This window comes from Panthera pardus, unplaced genomic scaffold (genome assembly GCF_024362965.1).
Source record: "Panthera pardus isolate Hobbes unplaced genomic scaffold, ASM2436296v1 HiC_scaffold_11, whole genome shotgun sequence".
In the NCBI taxonomy this organism is placed as follows: domain Eukaryota; kingdom Metazoa; phylum Chordata; class Mammalia; order Carnivora; family Felidae; genus Panthera; species Panthera pardus.
This window is the reverse complement of record NW_026526666.1, coordinates 44000997-44020251: the sequence shown is the minus strand read 5'-3', so window position 1 is coordinate 44020251 and position 19255 is coordinate 44000997. Positions and strand designations below refer to the sequence as shown.

The 19255-nt window shown below is 37.4% G+C and overlaps 1 protein-coding gene across 5 annotated transcripts in view; it reads right to left on the bottom strand.

Annotated features, from left to right (window-relative positions):
* SLC44A5 (solute carrier family 44 member 5) overlaps positions 1–19255 on the bottom strand; it is a 377137-nt gene that overhangs the window by 152487 nt on the left and 205395 nt on the right. For all 5 annotated transcript variants that reach the window (XM_019448853.2, XM_019448852.2, XM_053893793.1 and 2 more), the window contains one exon: positions 5190–5244. In XM_019448853.2, the coding sequence (XP_019304398.1) occupies positions 5190–5244 (55 nt within the window). The remainder of the gene's footprint in view (positions 1–5189; positions 5245–19255) is intronic.

Here is a 19255-nt window from a genome sequence, read left to right as displayed (position 1 = left end):
TATTTCTTACTTTCTACTAAATATTCCTACCTGGATATGCCATAGGCATCCTTAACTCAACATTTCAAAATCTAAACACATGATTTCTCTGCTTTTCTTCATGTGTTCCCTACTTTGGTGATTGTAACCACAATCCATCTGGTTATTGGGCATAGTCATGCTAGATTCTCTCTTCAACACCCAACATACAATCAGTCCTAAAGCCTTAAAGGTTTTGCCTTTTCATTACCTCTTAAATTTCTTTTCTCCCAGGGCCATTGCCTTAGTCCAGGTTTTAATCATTTGTCAGGCAGATTACTGAAGGGGTCTTCTAAATGGTTCCCTACCTTCATTCCAACTAGCTTCTATCCTTTCCAGCATGTTTTCAGTTTTAAAGCTAGGATGATAGTTCATTTAGTCATCCAACAAATGCATATGTGTCAGGGAATTTGTAAGTCCAGGGGATAGAGCGACGAACAAAATATACAAGGTTCTTGATTTTCACTGACATGATACTATAGACAAGACATTAATTATGTAAGCGAAGAAATGAATAAAGCAGTTTTTCAATAGTGATAAAACGTATAAAGTAAATACAATTAATTCATGTAGCAGAGAGTGACTATGTTAACTAGCTGCAATTTAAAACCTGAAACTACTAAAAAAAAAGAGAGAGAGAAAGAGTGTGTATGGCTGCAGGACTGGATTGTCATTAAGGCATCTGGGGCAATGACAGTTAGGAACAGGATGATAAGAGGAAGCCAGTCATGCAAAAGTCTGGGAGCAAAATATCTCAGTCAGAGGAATAACAAACACAAAGTCCCCAAGGAGGATGCAAATTTAGACTGTTCAAAAAATGGGAAGAAAGCAAGTGTAGCTACAATGAGAAGTTAAAGAGAGAAAGAGTGATAGGGGATAAGGTCAGTGAGTTACACAGAGGGCTCTCGCAAAAGGCCCCATAAATTTGAGTTTTAATCAAAGTGCTATGGGAAGCTATTGAAAATATATAAGTTGAAGAGCTGCATAATTTCATCTGTGATTTGAAAGTTCACTCAGGGTCTTGTGTGGATAATGGATTTAAGAGAAGCAGGAGTGAAAGAAGGAGGACCATTCTAGATTTCAGTGCAAAAGTATAGGTGGTAGAAGGAAAGATGGATAAACAGTTGATTTGGTGACATATTATGGAGTTATATCAATAAGACTTCCTATTGGAGTGAATATGGGAGATGAGAAAAACAAAAAGAAACCAAGGATCTGTAACCTGATGGATACTGGTGTCATTTTCTGAGATGGAAAAGACTGAGGCAGGAGGTTTTAGAACTTTGGAGCAGGAGTAGGAATCAAGATTTCAGCTGAGCCAAATTAAGTTTGAATAAGTATTGAGAATCCAAAGACAAATGTTGAGTAGGCAGCTAAATACAGAAACATGGAGGCCAATGGAAGGGCCATTGGTAGCAATAGAAGCTTGAGGGTCATTGACATACAGATAATATTTAAAATTATTGGCCTAGTGTAAAAACAGACTAGAGAAAGAGAAGAAAAGGCCAAGTCCTGTGGCATTCCAACATTTGGAGATCAAACAAAGATTGAAGAAACTGAAAAGTAGAAGCCAATGAGGTGAAAGAAGCTTCAGGTGAGTATCATGGCAAGGAAGCCAAAAGAAAAGAACATTTCAAAAAGTAGAGAGTGGTCACCTTTGTCAAATGCTGCTGTGAGGTTAAAACAAAAGTCACCACCACTGCACTTGGAAAGATTGAGATCATTGGTAACCTTCTCAAAATCAGTCTGAGGAGAGTGCTATACAATAAACCTCTACTGGAGAGAATATGAAGGAAGAGAGGAGGCTACAAACCATTTTGATTTGTAAAATAGTTTGAAATAAAAAGCCTATATCCATAGCACTCCCTTTGAAAACTCTCAGCCTCAAAATCTGAAAGGAAATTAAGAGAAATAAAAATAAATGGTGTCATAATTGGTATAACAAAGAGCACACCAATTATTTCAACAGGTAGCCAATATGGGAAGTGCATAAATTTAGGAAACAACATTGTGTCCTCACAATAACTTGAGATGTCTACTTGATAATGGCACTTCAGAATTCACAAGAGGGCATCAGTACAGTGCTTTCTATGTGTGTCACTTAAGCCAGAAGCTGGACTCTTCTGTACTTTGGCATTAAGAGTCGAATCACAGTCTTGAAATTTGAAGATTGCAAAGGACTTAGAGGTCATTTAGTCCAACTTCTTTATGTGAATGAATCCCCTCCACCACATCTGTAATGAATGTTTCTCCTCTCTCATCTTGAGAGTTAGTGAATTTGCCACCTCCGCCCAATGCTTCAGGTAGAAATAAATGCATCTTATTACATTTCAGATAGATTTTCTACCTTTTATAATAATAGTTATTTTAAGCATTGTGAAACCTACCAATTTGATTAGTATGAGTCATATGTCCTTCATCTATTTTGTGTATAGAGGAAAAAGGTAATTATGGAACGTGTAGGCCTTTTATTTCTATTTACCTGTCTACCTATATGCTGCCTCTTTCCAAGAAAAAAAACTTAAATGAAATGATTTAAAACACCTGGGTGCAAGAGAGTTATTAAAGTAGAAATAGAAATTCAAATTCCCAAAAAGAAATTCTTGACTCAAAGGCTAATGTAGTTGCTGGCATTGAAATTGAATTTATCAGTGGGCCTTCTACAATTCAGTACAAAAGAAAAATATGCTGGATTACACAGTTCTCTTTATATAATGGAAGAAAGTATACTAATTTGCCATTAAATTAAAAATTTATTTGTTCTAAATTAACAAGAGGAATTTCTCATGCAGCATCTTATAAAAGAGCCTTATGTCTTTGTTTTCTATGTGCATTCATTTTCATTGCCTAATGTACTGCTAAGGGTGCTAGACACTCATTTTTACCAAGCTCACAATCTCAACCCAATGCAAAACAACCTTTAAAAAAATTCTGTTGAATAAAGGGGACAAAATGATGTTCTTGTGAACTGAGAGAGGTGTATAGAAGATGGCTGACTGACAAGCAGAGAATGGTGTAAGAATTGGCCTGGATCTCTGATAATACTTTGTATCCTTCAGAAGGGAAGTGATATCTGTAAGCAAAAGAGGTTATTAAAGCTCATTCTGTTGCCAGAGGTAATGTGAAGAATTTGGGATTTCTCATTTGCTCTTTAAACACTCTAATTGTTTTTCCAGGAAGGGCATTATAAAATCCTGCAGCCTGAAAAGTTACAAATGGGTCAGCTGTGTCTTTCTGTCACTAAGCTCCTGTGGTTTTACAACACTTTCCCCTGTTCTTGGATTGAAGAGTGGGGGAAGTATGCCCACATAATGACCATTTCACCTTTGAAGGCCTTGTGGTGCTGGGGCATCACAAAAGGCCCTCAGTAAAAAGGCCCTCAGTAAAAATAAATTACTTTCCTCACAGTGGTTATCACAGTTTTTTGGACTTTACCTGGACTACCTGGTTCCATCATTAAATTCTAAATAAATGAAGACAGATCTCAACTCCTTCCCCACACCTAAAGCCAGCCAGGTTTAACTCTGCTCTCTTCTCTATGGCTAGAAAAGGCACACCTACGTGGATGGAACTGGAGGGTATTATGCTAAGCAAAATTAGTCACTCAGAGAAAGACAAATATCATAATGACATCACTCACATGAGGACTTTAAGATACAAAACAGATGAACATAAGGGAAGGGGAGCAAAAAGAATATAAAAACAGGGAGGGGTACAAAACAGAAGAGACTCATAAATATGGAGAACAAACAGAGGGTTGCTGGAGGGGTGGTGGAAGGGGGGATGGGCTCTAAGTGGGTAAGGGGCATTAAGAAATCTACTCCTGAAATCATTGTTGCACCATATGCTAACTAACTTGGATGTAAATTAATAAATGCATTTTTTAAAAGATTTAAAAAAATAAATAAATGTTATGGAAAACAAAGGAAGAAAAGGCATACCTATAATCTGTATTTTGTCTGTCCAAATGTGACAGCAATTTATATTATAATTCTCATTATTACTACCATATACTACTTCTACTTCTACTACTACTACTATTGAATCTGGATTATATCTAGTGGTCCCTTAAGGCCAATAGGCTAGGTTCAATTAGCACAAATTAGTTACTGGAAAATGAATGTAAGTGCAGTAAAAGTAACCTACATACCAAATGAGGCTGTTTGTATACTGGACAACAGAACGTATTCATGGTGTTACCATGGAAAGAACAAGAGATTTCAGACTTACTCTAAAGAAGGCATTGGTGCACCCTCAAATAAGTAACCCCAAACAAATGACTTGGCTTTTTACAGAATTAGAATAAACTGAATACACATTTGTTTAAAGCCGGAATATTACAGGCACGTAACAGTAAATGCTAACGTACATGCTGATGGTTGGCAGCTCAAAACAACGATAGCATGCTGATCGTGCTATTCATGTTATTTCACCTAACAGTCTGTTATGACATACAACTGCCAGAAATCAAGGTGAAAGCTAAGCAAAACCCAGCTGCCAACAGCATAATTTTCTCCTCATTCTTACCTATTCCACCCTGTAAACCCCTGTTTTGATTAGCAGGAAGCCTGGGAATAGAGGGTAAAAATAATAATAAAAGAGGCCTATGAATTACTGGATAGTTTTTAAATGCCATACAACTTTTAGAAAGAAGCACCAGTTGAGACAAGTACACATTTCCCTAGAGCAGTCTAAAATATCCTACAGCTTAAATGATGCCTTGGTGAATGGTTATCTCCAAGAAAGCTGTCTGCTTTGGGAAGCTGCGTAGCACAAATACCTGGTGTGGAAGAAGTTGGCATAGCAACTTTGCATTTACAATGGTGAATCACACAGTAAACAGGTGCATCAAACAACTATCAAATGTGTTTGCTTCTCTACAAAGTGGTTAAATCTTATAAAGCATTTTTAGGCTTTTCTTTTTGAAAAACACAAACTCTCTGGTCCAATAATTTAAGGCAGTTCATTTGCTGAATAGGACAGAATATCCATGACTCATGGAAAGATTTGTTCTCTGTATTTTCTCTACATAAAGAACGTGACATTTAGGCAAAAAAATAAGTCATTTCCCCTTCATAACAGACATAATTCTCCATTGACCAGAAAATGGTACCAAAGATAAGCTTTCTGTGTTTGTCAAGAAATATATTTCCAAGAAAAGAATTGCTTACCTTTTGGCAACAGGCCCTTTGAAATTCAGATCAAATGTCTTTGGATCACCTGCATCTAAAACAAAGAAGTTTTTAAGCATATATGCCAATGAAATGGCAAATAAATACATATACAATATTACTAAAGAAAAATCTACAACTTGGCTACTGCCCAGTATAATGCTGTATTCAATCTTTGGTCCAAGGAAACATCAGTTTTGCCTTGGTTACATCTGCCAATCCTTTTCCCTCTCTCCAGCTAGAAGCAAGACCAGGAAAAGTTGTTAAGGACCATATTCTGTGCATACTGTACACATACCTCCCTTTGTTCTGGATAATAACATTATAGATTGCATCCAGGGTAGCAAAACTTGGAGCTCTTCTAGTCTGCAAAGCCATTCTACCATCTACCATCATCAAGTATTGCATACTTGTGAGGTGCAAAATATAATAGAGATGCTTACTTATCTAGTTCTCCCCTTTCTCTCAGTAGATTAGGCTTTCCTTCAAGAGGTTGAAATATTGTTGGTCTCTGCCACATTGGCTATATGGTATATACAAGTCACTATCATACTATATAAACATTATTTTTAATTGATATTTTAAGATCCTACCAACTGAGTCACCAGGTGCCCTAGGATGGAAGTTATTTTATACATCTTAGGCCACATCATGACGCATTGTTGCATCATGATTGTGATATATTACCCTCATTTGTAAACCGTACAAGGTACACACAGAACGGTTTTTTTCCCCTGGCATGTACTGTGTAAGCAGACCCAGGAGCAAGTTCTGTAAAATCATTCTGGCCAGGGATCTGTATTTTGCAATCCCACCCCCCCTCCCCTGCTTCCTTTAGGGATTTGTCCTTTGAGAAGGCTTAGTCCTGGAATTAAAGACAACATTCCTAAACAGAATGGCAAAACAACAACAACAACAACAACCATCACCAAACGCATGTGTCAGCAACCTGACTCTGCCTGTAAATGGGGAAATGAGGTCTGAGGACTCAGAGACCTCTTTAGTGTAATCATCTGCTGAGGACAAAACAACAGGAATGTAAAGACAAACATGCAACAGAAATCCAAGAGCCAGTCAGTCAGTGAATATTCATAAAGCACCTATTATATGCTGAGAGATCCAAGGGCACAGAAGATATTTAAGGCATGGTCCCTATCTCAGAGACCTTACAATTGGTGGGACAAGATCAATGCATTGATTTATTCAACAAAAGTCCTTAAGAATCTTTATTTACCAGGCCCTGTGTTGCAACACATGAACACTGAACATACCATATAAAACAATTAATAAAGAACCATATTATGTGGTATCAGCCTTAAGTGTTATAAGACTTCTAAGAAAGTAGGTTTCATCAAAGACTAGAAGAGTCACAAGGGTTTCATTCAAGAAAATGAGACTTTTGTGAAAGATTAGAATAAAACAAAAGACAAAGAAAAACATTTTGTGTGAATGAAACTAGAATTCTGTTAAATTCAGTAGCTATTTATTGATCACATGTTACGTGTTCTGCATTGAAAGAGACACTGCAGGGTATACAAGATTTAGTGAAACGGTCTCTGTCTTCAGCAAGCTAACTGATGAGCAGGGAGAGAAATAAGAAAAGTACCAAAATTGTTATAATACAAGGCAGAACATTATATCATAAGAGGGGTACAAAGAAAGTGTTATGAGATCCAGGGAAGGAAATGTCACTTTCAGCTGAGATTAGAGCCACAATATATTAAGTTAAACAGGTGAAGTTTAGACCTGTGGCGATGAATGAAGTCACCTAGGGTAGATATGATTAGCATGTTTGTGGGGATAGTGAAAAGATCAGCCTGATTGGAATAATAAATAATGGGATAGGAGAAGGGGGGAAAAACTGAATAGATACCATAGGATCAGACTATAGAAAGCCTAAAAATCTGGGATAGAAGATTTTGTCTTTGGGGTTTTTTTGTTTCTTTTTTTTAAGAGAGAGAGAGAGGGAGAGGGAGAGAGAGAATGTGTGCACAAGCAAGGAAACCAAAGAGGTGAAAAACCTATATGCTGAAAACTATAGAAAGCTTACGAAAGAAATTGAAGAAGACACAAAAACAAAGGGAAAATATTCCATGCTCCTGGATAGGAAGAACAAATAGTGTTCAAATGTCAATACTACCCAAAACAATACACATATTCAATGCAATCCCTATCAAAATAACACTGGCATTCTTCACAGAGCTAGAACAAACAATCCTAAAATTTGTATGAAACCAGAAAAGACCCCGAATAGCCAAAGCAATCTTGAAAAAGAGAACCAAAGCAGGAGGCATCACAATCCTGGGCTTCAAGCTGTATTACAAAGCTGTAATCATCAAGACAGTATGGTAATGGCACAAGAACACTCAGATCAATGGAACAGAATGGAGAACCCATAAATGGACCCACAAACATATGACTAATCTTTGACAAAGCAGGAAAAAATATCCAATGGAATAAAGACAGTCTCTTCAGCAAGTAGTGCTGGGAAAACTGGACAGCGACAGGCAGACAAGTGAACCTGAACCACTTTCTTACACCATACAAAAAAAAAACTCAAAATGGATGAAAGACCTAAATGTAAGACAGGAAATCATCAAAATCCTTGAGGAGAAAGCAGGCAAAAACCTCTTTGACATTGGCCACAGCAACTTCTTACTCAACAAGTCTCCAAAGGCAAGGGAAACAAAAGCGAAAATGAACTATTGGGACCTCATCAAAATAAAAAGTTTCTGCACAGCAAAGGAAACAATCAGCAAAACTAAAAGGCAACTGACAGAATGGGAGAAGGTATTTGCAAACGACATATCAGATAAAGGGTCCGTATCCAAAATCCACAAAGAACTTATCAAACTCAACACCCAAAAAACAAATAATCCAGTGAGGAAATGGGCAAAAGACATGAATAGACATTCTCCAAAGTAGACATCCAGATGGCCAACCGACATATGAAAAAATGCTCAACATCATTCATCATCAGGGACATACAAATCAAAACCACAATGAGATACCACCTTACACCTATCAGAATGGCTAACATGAACAACTCAGGTAACAACAGATGTTGGTGAGGTTGTGGAGAAAGAGGATCTCTTTTGCACTGCTGGTGGGAATGCAAACTGGTGCATCTACTCTGGAAAACAGTATGGAGTTTCCTCAAAAAATTAAAAATAGAACTACCCTACAACTCAGCAATTGCACTAGTAAGTATTTATCCAAGGGATACAGATATGCTGTTTCGAAGGAGCACATGCACCCCAATGTTTATAGCAGCACTATCAACAATAGCCAAAGTATGGAAAGATCCCAAATGTCCATCAATAGATGAGTGGATAAAGAAGATGTGGTATATATATACAATGGAGTATTACTCAGCAATCAAAAAGAATGAAATCTTGTCATTTGCAACTACATGGATGGAACTGGAGGGTATTATGCTAAGCAAAATTAGTCAGAGAAAGACAAATATATGACTTCACCCACAATAGGACTTTAAGATACAAAACAGGTGAACATAAGGGAAGGGAAGCGAAAAGAATATAAAAACAGGGAGGGGGACAAAATATAAGAGACTCTTAAATATAAAGAACAAACAGAAGATTGCTGGAGGGGTTGTGGGAGGAGAGATGGGCTAAATGGGTAAGGGGCATTAAGGAATCTACTCCTGAAATCATTGTTGCACCATATGTTAAGTAACTTGGATGTAAATTAAAAAAAAAAGTGCTGAAAGCAGGATCTGGCACATAGTAAACCCCCAGTGAATATTCATTATTAGTCAATGTAATTACATGAAAAAAATAAATAAAACTTGATGAATGACGTGGGGTGTAAAAGAGAGAAGTCAAAGATGGCTTCAGATCAAGTGACCAATTCTTAATCACTTTTAGTCTTTTGCCCAGGCTTAAGGAGAGATTGATGCCACTGAAACAGTTTGAGAACATTAGTAGGTGGAAGAAACTGTAAAATTGTTATAAGAAAAAGAGCATGAGATTGATTTTGAAGTGATATCTGATTGTAAGTCTAGCATTCAACCAGAGTTAAACTGGAGTCTTGGGTCAAGTCTTAAGATAAATATGTGGAAGTCACAGAATTTATATCATGACAAGTGATGAACTCCACAAAGAAGAACTGCAGGACCTGTCAGTTATAATGTTACTATAGCAACAATAACAATAATATTTAACATGTTTTTAGCATTAAATGCTAAGTGTACAGCATTCATATGCATTATTTTGCTTACTTTGATACAAAAACCTTATTATGTAGATAGATTGGAAACCATTACTAGCCTCACTTTACATATGAAAATAAAACAAGGCATGGAGAGGCTAAGAAGATGCCCTACCTGGGATCCACACTCTGTGTAGTCTTATTGCAACAGAACAGATCCCACTGGCCTTCCCCTGCAATGCCAACGTTGGCTTCTACTCCTAGGGGAAGCATGTAAAATGTTTCCTGTTTGAGATAGTCCATATATACTTCAATGTCGAATTCTCTGACACATTGTCAATTTCTCTTTTCCTGACTGCTTGTCTAATTCTGCCCAACTGGTAACTGACCTCCTCTCTAATCCATAGGAGTGGGTAGATTTCTCCCATATGCCTGTTCCTTGGCAAGCAGGAACTGAATCTGGTTTGGACACTAGGCCCAAGCTGAGCCAGTCATTCCTGGTCACTGTATCCCAGAAATTTTGAATTAGAATGGACAGTAAGTTAGTCAGTGGGAGATTAGAACTGCAAAACATAAAGCCTGAAGACCAGGGAAGCAGAGAACACTAGCTTTCAGAAAGAAATTACTGAAGCAAATACGTTAAGTGAGACAGAGGTGGAAGTCCTGGTGGGCTGTATAGCTTCTTGGTCCAGTTCCTACCTAAGGCCCAGGGTTGTTTCATGAGATACGTTGTATACTTACACCAAATTCCCTTTTCTTGCTTTTTGCTAGTTCATGTCCCTTATAGCAACCAAAAAGTCCCACTTATAAACTCACTCTCTTGTCTTGATTTAGGTTTCAATAATTCATTTTAACAACACATTGTATTCTTGCTATGAACAGAATGGAGATTCAAGAATGAATTCTTGACACTAAGTCTGCCTTCATAAGTCTCACAGTTGAATAAGACACATAAGCTCAAAAGTATAATTTCAACACTGTGTAGTAGAGCCATGATAGAGACATGAAGAGGGTACCATGGGGCACAGAGTGGGGTCATGAGTGGATAGGTTTTCCAATTCCTGACTGACTCAACTTGGGCTCCATGTTCTACCTGCCCTCTGACTCCTGTGCTCTTAGACTCGGATCTTCCACTCTGATGTGGAACACTAATGTTGGTATTCTTGCTGGTTCCAGGTTTTAGTTCACAAATCTGGCTTTACAGCTTAAAAACTGTTTCGGGATACAAGTTACCAGCCCCTCGCACCAAATACTACAATTCTCTTGGTCTGGGGTGGGCATGAGAATATGTATCTTTAATTGTCCCATCAGATAATCCTAATATATAATCATATTTGGAGACCACCAAGACTACTTGATTTGATTCTGAATCTCATTCTTAACCTCAGTCTCAGTTTGTATATAATTCTTAATTCTAGCTGTTCATAACAGACCAAAGTTGATGGAGTAAGAAAGAGAAAAGCAGGTCATCATGATGTGTATGAGCTTTGGGAAACACCACAGTTAAGGGTAAAAGGTAAAATTAAACAGTTACCGAAAAAGAAACAGAAAGTGACATTCAAGAAAGCTAAAGAATTCCATGAATGAGAGATTATGAATTCTACTGGAAAATGATTACTAACTGAATGCTTATTTATACGTGGGACTGCTGTAAGTACTTTGCACATATATCTGCCATTTTGCACAATTACACATAGAACACATGTGAGTTGTACTCCCTTGCACTATGCAAATCCCTGGTATATTTATTATGTTATTTAATGCCCCATAATTCTGTGATATATGTCATTGTCAAAATTCCATTTTATAAATGAGGAAGTTGAGGTACAGAGGGGAAGCTAATTTGCCCTATTACCCTTAGCATAATTAGAAGGCACATGGTCTGATCCCAAAGCCTATGTTGAGCCACTTGACAGAAAGTTGCTCATTGGTGATCTCAAAGAACATCCACAGATGAGTGGAGAGAGGAAGCAGACGAAAAGGGCTTAGCAACTTATATTCATCTTTTTGTTTATTTATTTAAATTCAAGTTAGGGGTGTCTGGGTGGCTCAGTCAGTTAAGCGTCCAACTTTGGCCCAGGTTATGATCTCGCAGTTTACAGGTTTGAGCCCTGTGTTGGGCTCTGTGTTAACAGCGTAGAGCCTAGAGCCTACTTCAGATTCTGTGTCTCCCTTTCTCTCTGCCTCTCCCCCACTTATGCACTTTCTCTTTCAAAACTAAAAAAAATAAAATTTAAAAAAAGCATTTAAATTCAAGTTAGTTAACATACAGTGTAGTCTTGGTTTTAGGAGTAGAACCCAGTGATTCATCTCTTACATATGACACCCAGTGCTCATCCTGAAAAGTGCCCTCCTTAATGCCATTTGCAACAATGTGGATGGAACTAGAGTATATTATGCTAACTGAAATAAGTCAGAGAACTCAACTTATATTGATCTTGTAATTATTCACTTTTTACATTAAAGATAGTCAAAACTGGTTTAAAAGTACCTGGGCTGGAGGGGCACCTGGCTGGCTACCAGTTGGTAGAGCATGCAACTCAATCTCAGAGGCTGTGAGTTTGAGCCCCACATTTGATGAAAAGATTACTTTTTAAAAAAGGTACCTAGGCTGGCTTCCAATTTTGGTGTGATTTGCACTTTACAAAGTTAAAAAGTGGATCACAGTGTAAATGAAATGCCATTGTCAAATCTGTCTGAAAAGCTGACACTTTCTGATTGTAAATCCTGGCTGCCTTTTATTTCAGTTGAAAATACACTAAACTAAAGCCACAGTCAAACGATAAGATTTAGCTGATTCCATATAGTAATGACAGCTGGAAAGTGATGACTTCAGCCTGCCCCATGTGTTGGCAGAACTTGTATTGTCATGCAAATTTTTTATTTCCTGAAATCTATACAGGCCCTTGCTTTTTCAGAGGCCCTCACAGTCTCTAATTGCATCTCTGGAATAAATAGACTGAGAGGCCAGCTAAGTGAAAAGAGCCACAATGCTTAACTATCCTATGGCTTAGCTAGTTGAATACAATCATATTTCTAACTTACAGAAAAAAATAATTATAATTAGGCAATCATTTTAATACCTCCTTAAGTTCATGTGATTCTCCGATCACCAAAATTATTTGACAACAGAATCACTAAAAACATTTATAATATAAGTTACTTATTATAGATAAAGTTGTTATTTTACTCATACAATACAATTTTTCTTCTTAGAAATAATTCAGGAAGATTAAGAAGAATAGTTCAGGTAATTAATTCAACTCATGGGTGTGGATTTCACATAATTTTGTTGAATGCAAATCGTAAGATAAAGCAGCAAGTTATGCTTGGAAAGACTCTTTTCTTTAAAAGCAATCTGTTTCTCAAAGAAAAATAACAATATAACTACCATTGATCAGTTACAAAAAGCAAAATTTGGGGAGAGGAGTTAAGTTGGCAGAGCAGCATGGAGACTCGGAGCTTGTTTCATCCCTGAAATGCAGCTAGATCAGCACCAAACCATTTTGAACACTTAGGAAATTGATCTGAGGATTAACTCAACAATCTGCATAACTTGAGCCACAGAACTCAGCACGCACATGGTGTGGAGAGGTGAACTGAGGGAAAGAAAAGCCACAGAGGGTAGGGAGCTGTTCTTGCAGAGAGAGAAAGAGAAAGAGGGATAGTGCAGCACATTGGTATCATTCAAGAAAACATTCCCCCAAAAGTAGCTGGAGAGAAAGAGAAAGAGTGAAAACACTCACAGGGGACTGAACAAGAAATCTGTTCCCCAAAACCATTGATGGGAAGAAAGGAGAGGGTTTCAATACCACCAGGATTCTATAAACAGTGGAGTACAGAGTCTGAAGTTCCAGAGCTCAGTGCCTGGCAGAGCTCTGGTGAGGAAGTAGGATAAATCCCCAGCAGCAGGCAGCAGGGTCTAAAGGGTCTGTGTGCCACATGGGGAGAGGTGGTTCCCCCACTTGGAGTGCATTTGATAGAGGCCATATGGCCTCCTCACAATAAAGGTCCCAGTGGACCTCAGAGAGCAGCTGGTATTAGGTATTTGCTGGTATTAGGATAAAGGAACCAGAATGGGATGAAACCTGGTTCTGACTATGTACTGTGATTTGCCATAATCTCTGAACCTCTGCCACTGAGCGATATTTTCTGGGGCAAGCTGGCACCCAGTCATTGCTCAGCAAGATCCCTCCCCCAGAAAGTCAATTGAGGTCCAAGATGCAGGGATCTCTGAAGTGTGGAGTTGTGTTTTATCTGAGATAAAACTCTGAAGGAAGGTGCCACTTGGCAGGTGGACACCTTGGACACAAACAGTGTACAGGCAGGAAGTGGACAGAGGCTGAGACAAAGGAGGGATGCTTGATCATGGGTTGGTCAGAGAGTGAATTGAAGTTCCTGTGCCAGAGACTAGGGAGCTGGGTGAAGCCATTTCCACCTCTCCCAGGCAGGAACATACTTGCAGGAGCATGGGGGCCACACTGATCCACTCCAGTAAGTTAAGCAGCACCACCTATTGCAGAATGGAACTATTACACCTAGCCCCACCTAACTGTGCCCTCCAAGCATGTACCCTGGAAGACCAACACAAGTCACACTACCTACTTAGTGTACAGACTATAGAGGACTTCATAGTTTCAGTTCTAGGGGAAACTGGACAAAACCTCATTAGGGTTTCATTTTGTTTGTTGGTTCATTTATTTGTTCATTTTCTTTGCTTTTGTTTTTATTTAAATTGTTTTCTTTTTTTCTTTGTTTTCATTCTTTTCTTCTTCTTTCTTGGATACAGAAAAAGAAAATTGTATTTTTTTACTTTATTTTTTATTTTTAAAAATTTGTTATGCTATTTCATTTCCTTTATTTCATTTTATTCTATTTTATTATGTAATTTTTTAATTTTTTAAAATTTTTCTTACTTTTTTTCTTTTCTTTCCTTATTTTCTCTATTTCATATTTTGTAAAAAATTTTTTAATGTTTATTTATTCTTGAGAGAGAGACAGAGAGACAGAGACAGAGAGAGACAGAGTACGAGCAGGGGAGAGGCAGAGAGCAGGAGACACAGAATCCAAAGCAGGCTCCAGGCTCTGAGCTGTCAGCATAGAGCCTGAATTGGAGCTCAAACCCACAAACCATGAGATCATGACCTGAGCTGAAATTGGATGTTTAATGGACTGAGCCACTGAGGCACTAATTTTTTTTGTAATTTTTTTTAATGTTTATTTATTCTTGAGAGAGAGACAGAGAGACAGAGACAGAGAGAGACAGAGTATGAGCAGGGGAGAGGCAGAGAGCGGGAGACACAGAATCCAAAGCAGGCTCCAGGCTCTGAGCTGTCAGCATAGAGACTGAATTGGAGCTCAAACCCACAAACCATGAGATCATGACCTGAGCTGAAATTGGATGTTTAATGGACTGAGCCACCGAGGCACTAATTTTTTTTGTAATTTTTTTTAATGTTTATTTATTCTTGAGAGAGAGAGAGAGAGAGACAAAGAGAGACATAGCAAAACCAGGCGAGGGGTAGAGAGATTCTCTATTTTATGAAGCTCCGTTCAACAAGCAGACCAAAATACACTACGATCTAGCTTCCTTTATTTGATTTTTTGTTTTGTTTCTAATTTTTTGATTTCCATTTTTCATTTTATTAATTATTTTCTTCCTCCAAAAAGACAAATCAAAGAAATTCACCTCAACAGAAAGAACAGAAAGAAATGACAGCAAGGTGCTTAATCAACATAGATATAATCAAGATGTCTGAACTAGAATTTAGGACCACAATAATAAGAATACTAGCTAGGGTTGAAAAAGAGCATAGAATCCCTTTCTGTGGAGATAAAAGAGATAAAATCTAGTCAGGACAAAATTAAAAATGCTATAACTGAGATGCAATCCCAAATGGAAGCCACAACAGCAAGGATGGACAAAGCACAGCAGCGACTAAGTGATATAGAAGACAAAATATGGAGAATAATGAAGCAGAAAAAATGAGGTACACAAAGGCAAAAGATCATGATACAAGACTTAGAGAACTCTGACTTATTAAAAAGAAATAACATCAAAATCATAGGAATCCCAAAAGATGAAGAGAGAGAAAGAAGGGCAGAATGTTTATGTAAGCAAATTAGAGCAGAAAACTTTCCTAATCTGGGGAAGGACACAGACATCAAAATCCAAGAAGCACAGAGAACTTCCATTAGATTCAACAAGAACTGACCATCAGCATGGCATATCATAGTCAAATTCACAAAATACACAGACAAGGAAAAAATTATGAAAGCAGCAAGAGAAAAAAAAATCCTTAACCTAAAAGGGAAGACAGATCAGGTTCACAGCAGACCTATCCACAGAAACTTGGCAGGCCAGAAAGGAGTGGCAGGATATATTCAATGTGCTGAATTAGAAAAATATGCAGCCAAGAATTCTTTACCCACCAAGGTTGTCATTCAAAATAAAAGGAGAGATAAAGAGTTTCCCAAACAAAAACTAAAGGAGTTCATGACCACTAAACTTGCAAGAAATTTTAAGGGGGACTTTTCGAGTGGAGAAAAGACAAAACAAAAGAAAAAAGTCCAAAAGCAACAAAGACTATAAAGGACCAGAAAACATCACCAGAAACACCAACTCTACAAGCAACACAATGGCAGTAAATTCATATCTTTCAGTACTCATTCTAAATATCAATGGACTAAATGCTCCAATCAAAAGGCATAGTGTATCAGAATGGATAAGAAAATAAGACCCATCTATATGCAGCTGACAAGAGACCCATTTTAGACCTAAAGACACCTGTGGATTGAAAGTAAGGTCATGGAGAACCATCCATCATGCTCCCAGTCACCAAAAGAAAGCTGGAGTAGCCATACTCATATCAGACAAACTAGATTTTAAAATAAAGACAGTAACAAGAGATGAAGAAGGGCATTATCTCTTAAGGGGTCCATTCAACAAGAGATCTACCAACTGTAAATCTTTATGCCCCCAATGTGTAAGAACCCAAATATGTAAATCAATTATTCACAAACATAAAGAAACTCATTGTTAATATTACCATAATAGTAGGGGACTTCAACACCCCACTTACAACAATGGACAGCTCATGTAAGCAGAAAATCAACAAGGAAACAATGGCTTTGAATGACACACGGGACCAGATGGACTTAACAGATATATTCAGAACATTGCATCCTAAAGCAGCAGAATACCCATTCTTCTCAAGTGTACATGGAACATTCTCCAGAAGAGATCACATACTGGGTCACAAATCAGCCTCAATAAGCACAAAAAGACTGAGATCATACCTTGCATATTTTCAGACCACAACACTATGAAATTCAAAAACAACTACAAGAAAAAATTGGAAAGACAATGAATACTTGGAGATTAAAGGACATCCTACTAAAGAATTAGTGGATTAACCAAGAAAATAAGAAGAAATTCAAAAGTACATGGAAGCCAATGAAAATGAAAACACAAGATCCCAAACCTCTGGGATGCACCAAAAGCTATCATAAAGGGAAGTATATAGAAATCCAGTCCTTCCCAAAGAAGGAAGAAACGTCTCAAGTACACACCTAACCTTACACCTAAAAGAACTGGAAAAAGAACAGCAAATAAAGTCCCCAAACAGCAGAAGACAGGAAATAATAAAGATTAGAGCAGAAATAAATGATATCAAAATAAAAAAAAAAAACAGTAGAACAGATCAATGAAACCAGGAGCGGTTTCTTTGAAAGAATTAACACAACTGATAAACCCTTAGCCAGACTGATCAAAAAGAAAAAGGAAAGGACCCAAATTTTAAAATCACGAATGAAAAAGGAAAAATCAAAACCAACACCACAGAAATACAAACAATAATAAGAGAATATTATGAGCAATTATATACCAACAAACTTGGCAATTTGGAAGAAATGGACAAAATCTAGAAATATATAAATTATCAAAACTGAAACAGGAAGAAATAGAAAATTTGAACAGACCAAAACCAGTAAAGATATTGAATCTGTAATCAAAAATCTCCCAACAAACAAGGGTCCAGGGCTGGATGGCTTTCCAGGGGAAATCTACCAAATATTTAAAGAAATGATAACACCTATTCTTTTGAAGCTGTTCCAAAAATAGAAATGGAAGGAAAACATCCAAACTCATTCTACAAGGCCAGCATTACCTGATTCCAAAACCAAAGAACCCACAAGAAAGGAGAACTACAGACCATTTCCCTGGTAACCATGGATGCAAAAATCCTCAAAAAGACACTAGCAAACTGGATCCAACATACATTAAATACATTATTCACCATGATCAACTGGGACCTATTCCTGCAAATCAGGGCTGGTTCAATATCCACAAATTATCAATGTGATACATCACATTAACAAAAGAAAAGATAAGAACCACATAATTTTCTCAATAGATGCAGGAAAAGCATTTGACAAAATACAACATCCTTTCTTCATAAAAAAACCCTCAAGAAAGTAGGGATAGAAGGATCATATCTCAAGATCACGAAGTCCATATATTAAATTCCCACCACTAATATCATCCTCTATGGGGAAAAACTGAGATCTTTCTCCCTAAGATCAAGAAAACAAGTATATCCACTCTCACCACTGTTATTCAACATAATGTTGGAAGTCCTAGGCTCAGCAATCAGATAACACAAAGAAATAAAAGGCATCCAAATCAGCAAGGAGGAGGCCAAATTTTGCTCTTTGCAGATGACATGATATTCTACGTGTAAAATCCAAAAGACTCCACCAAAAAACTGCTAGAACTGACACATGAATTCAGCAAAGTCACAGGATATAAAATCAATGTACAGAAATGGTTTGCACTTCTACACACCAATAATGAAGCAGAGAAATCAAGAAATCAATCCCATTTACAACTGCATAAAAAAATCATAAAATACCTCGGGATAAACCTAACCAAAGAGGTGAAAAATCTATACACTGCAAACTATACAAAGCTTATGAAAGAAATTGAAGCAGACACACAAAAAATGGAAAACATTCCATGCTCATGGATTGGAAGAACAAATATTGTTAAAATGTTGATACTACCCAAAGCAATCTACATTTTCAAAACAATCCCTATCAAAATGACACCAGCATTCTTCACAGAGCTAGAACAAACAATCCTAAAATTTATATGAAACCAGAAAAGACCCCAAATAGCCAAAGCAATCCCCGAAAAAGAAAACCAAAGCTGAAGGCATCACAATTCCAGACTTGAAACAGTATTACCAAGCTGTAATCATCAAGACAGTATGGTACTAGCACAAAAACAGACACATAGATCAACAGAATAGACAAGCCGGAAATGGACCCACAAATGAATGGCCAACTAATCTTTGGGAAAAAAAAAAGAAACAAAAAGAGTATCCAATGGAAAAAAGATAGTCTCTTCAGCAAATGGTGCTGGGGAAACTGAACAGCGATGTGCAGAAGAATGAAACTGGATCAGTTTCTTACACCATACACAAAAATAAATTCAAAATGGATGAAAGACCTAAATGTGAGAGAGGAAACCATCAAAATCCCAGAGAAGAAAACAGGCAACAACCTCTTTGACTTCAACTACAGCAACATCTTACTTGACATTTCTCCAGGGGCAAGGGAAACAAAAGCCAAAATGGACTATTGGGACCTCATCAAGATAAAAAAGCTTCTGCACAGCGAAGGAAACAACAAAACTAAAAGGCAACCAACAGAATGGGAAAAGATATTTGCAAACGACATATAATGTAAGGAGTTAGTATCCAAAATCTATAAAGAACTTTGCAAACTCAACACCCAAAAAACAAATAATCCAGTGAAGAAATGGGCAAGAGACATGAATAGATACTTCTCTAAAGAAGACATACAGATGGCTAACAGACACATGAGAAGATGCT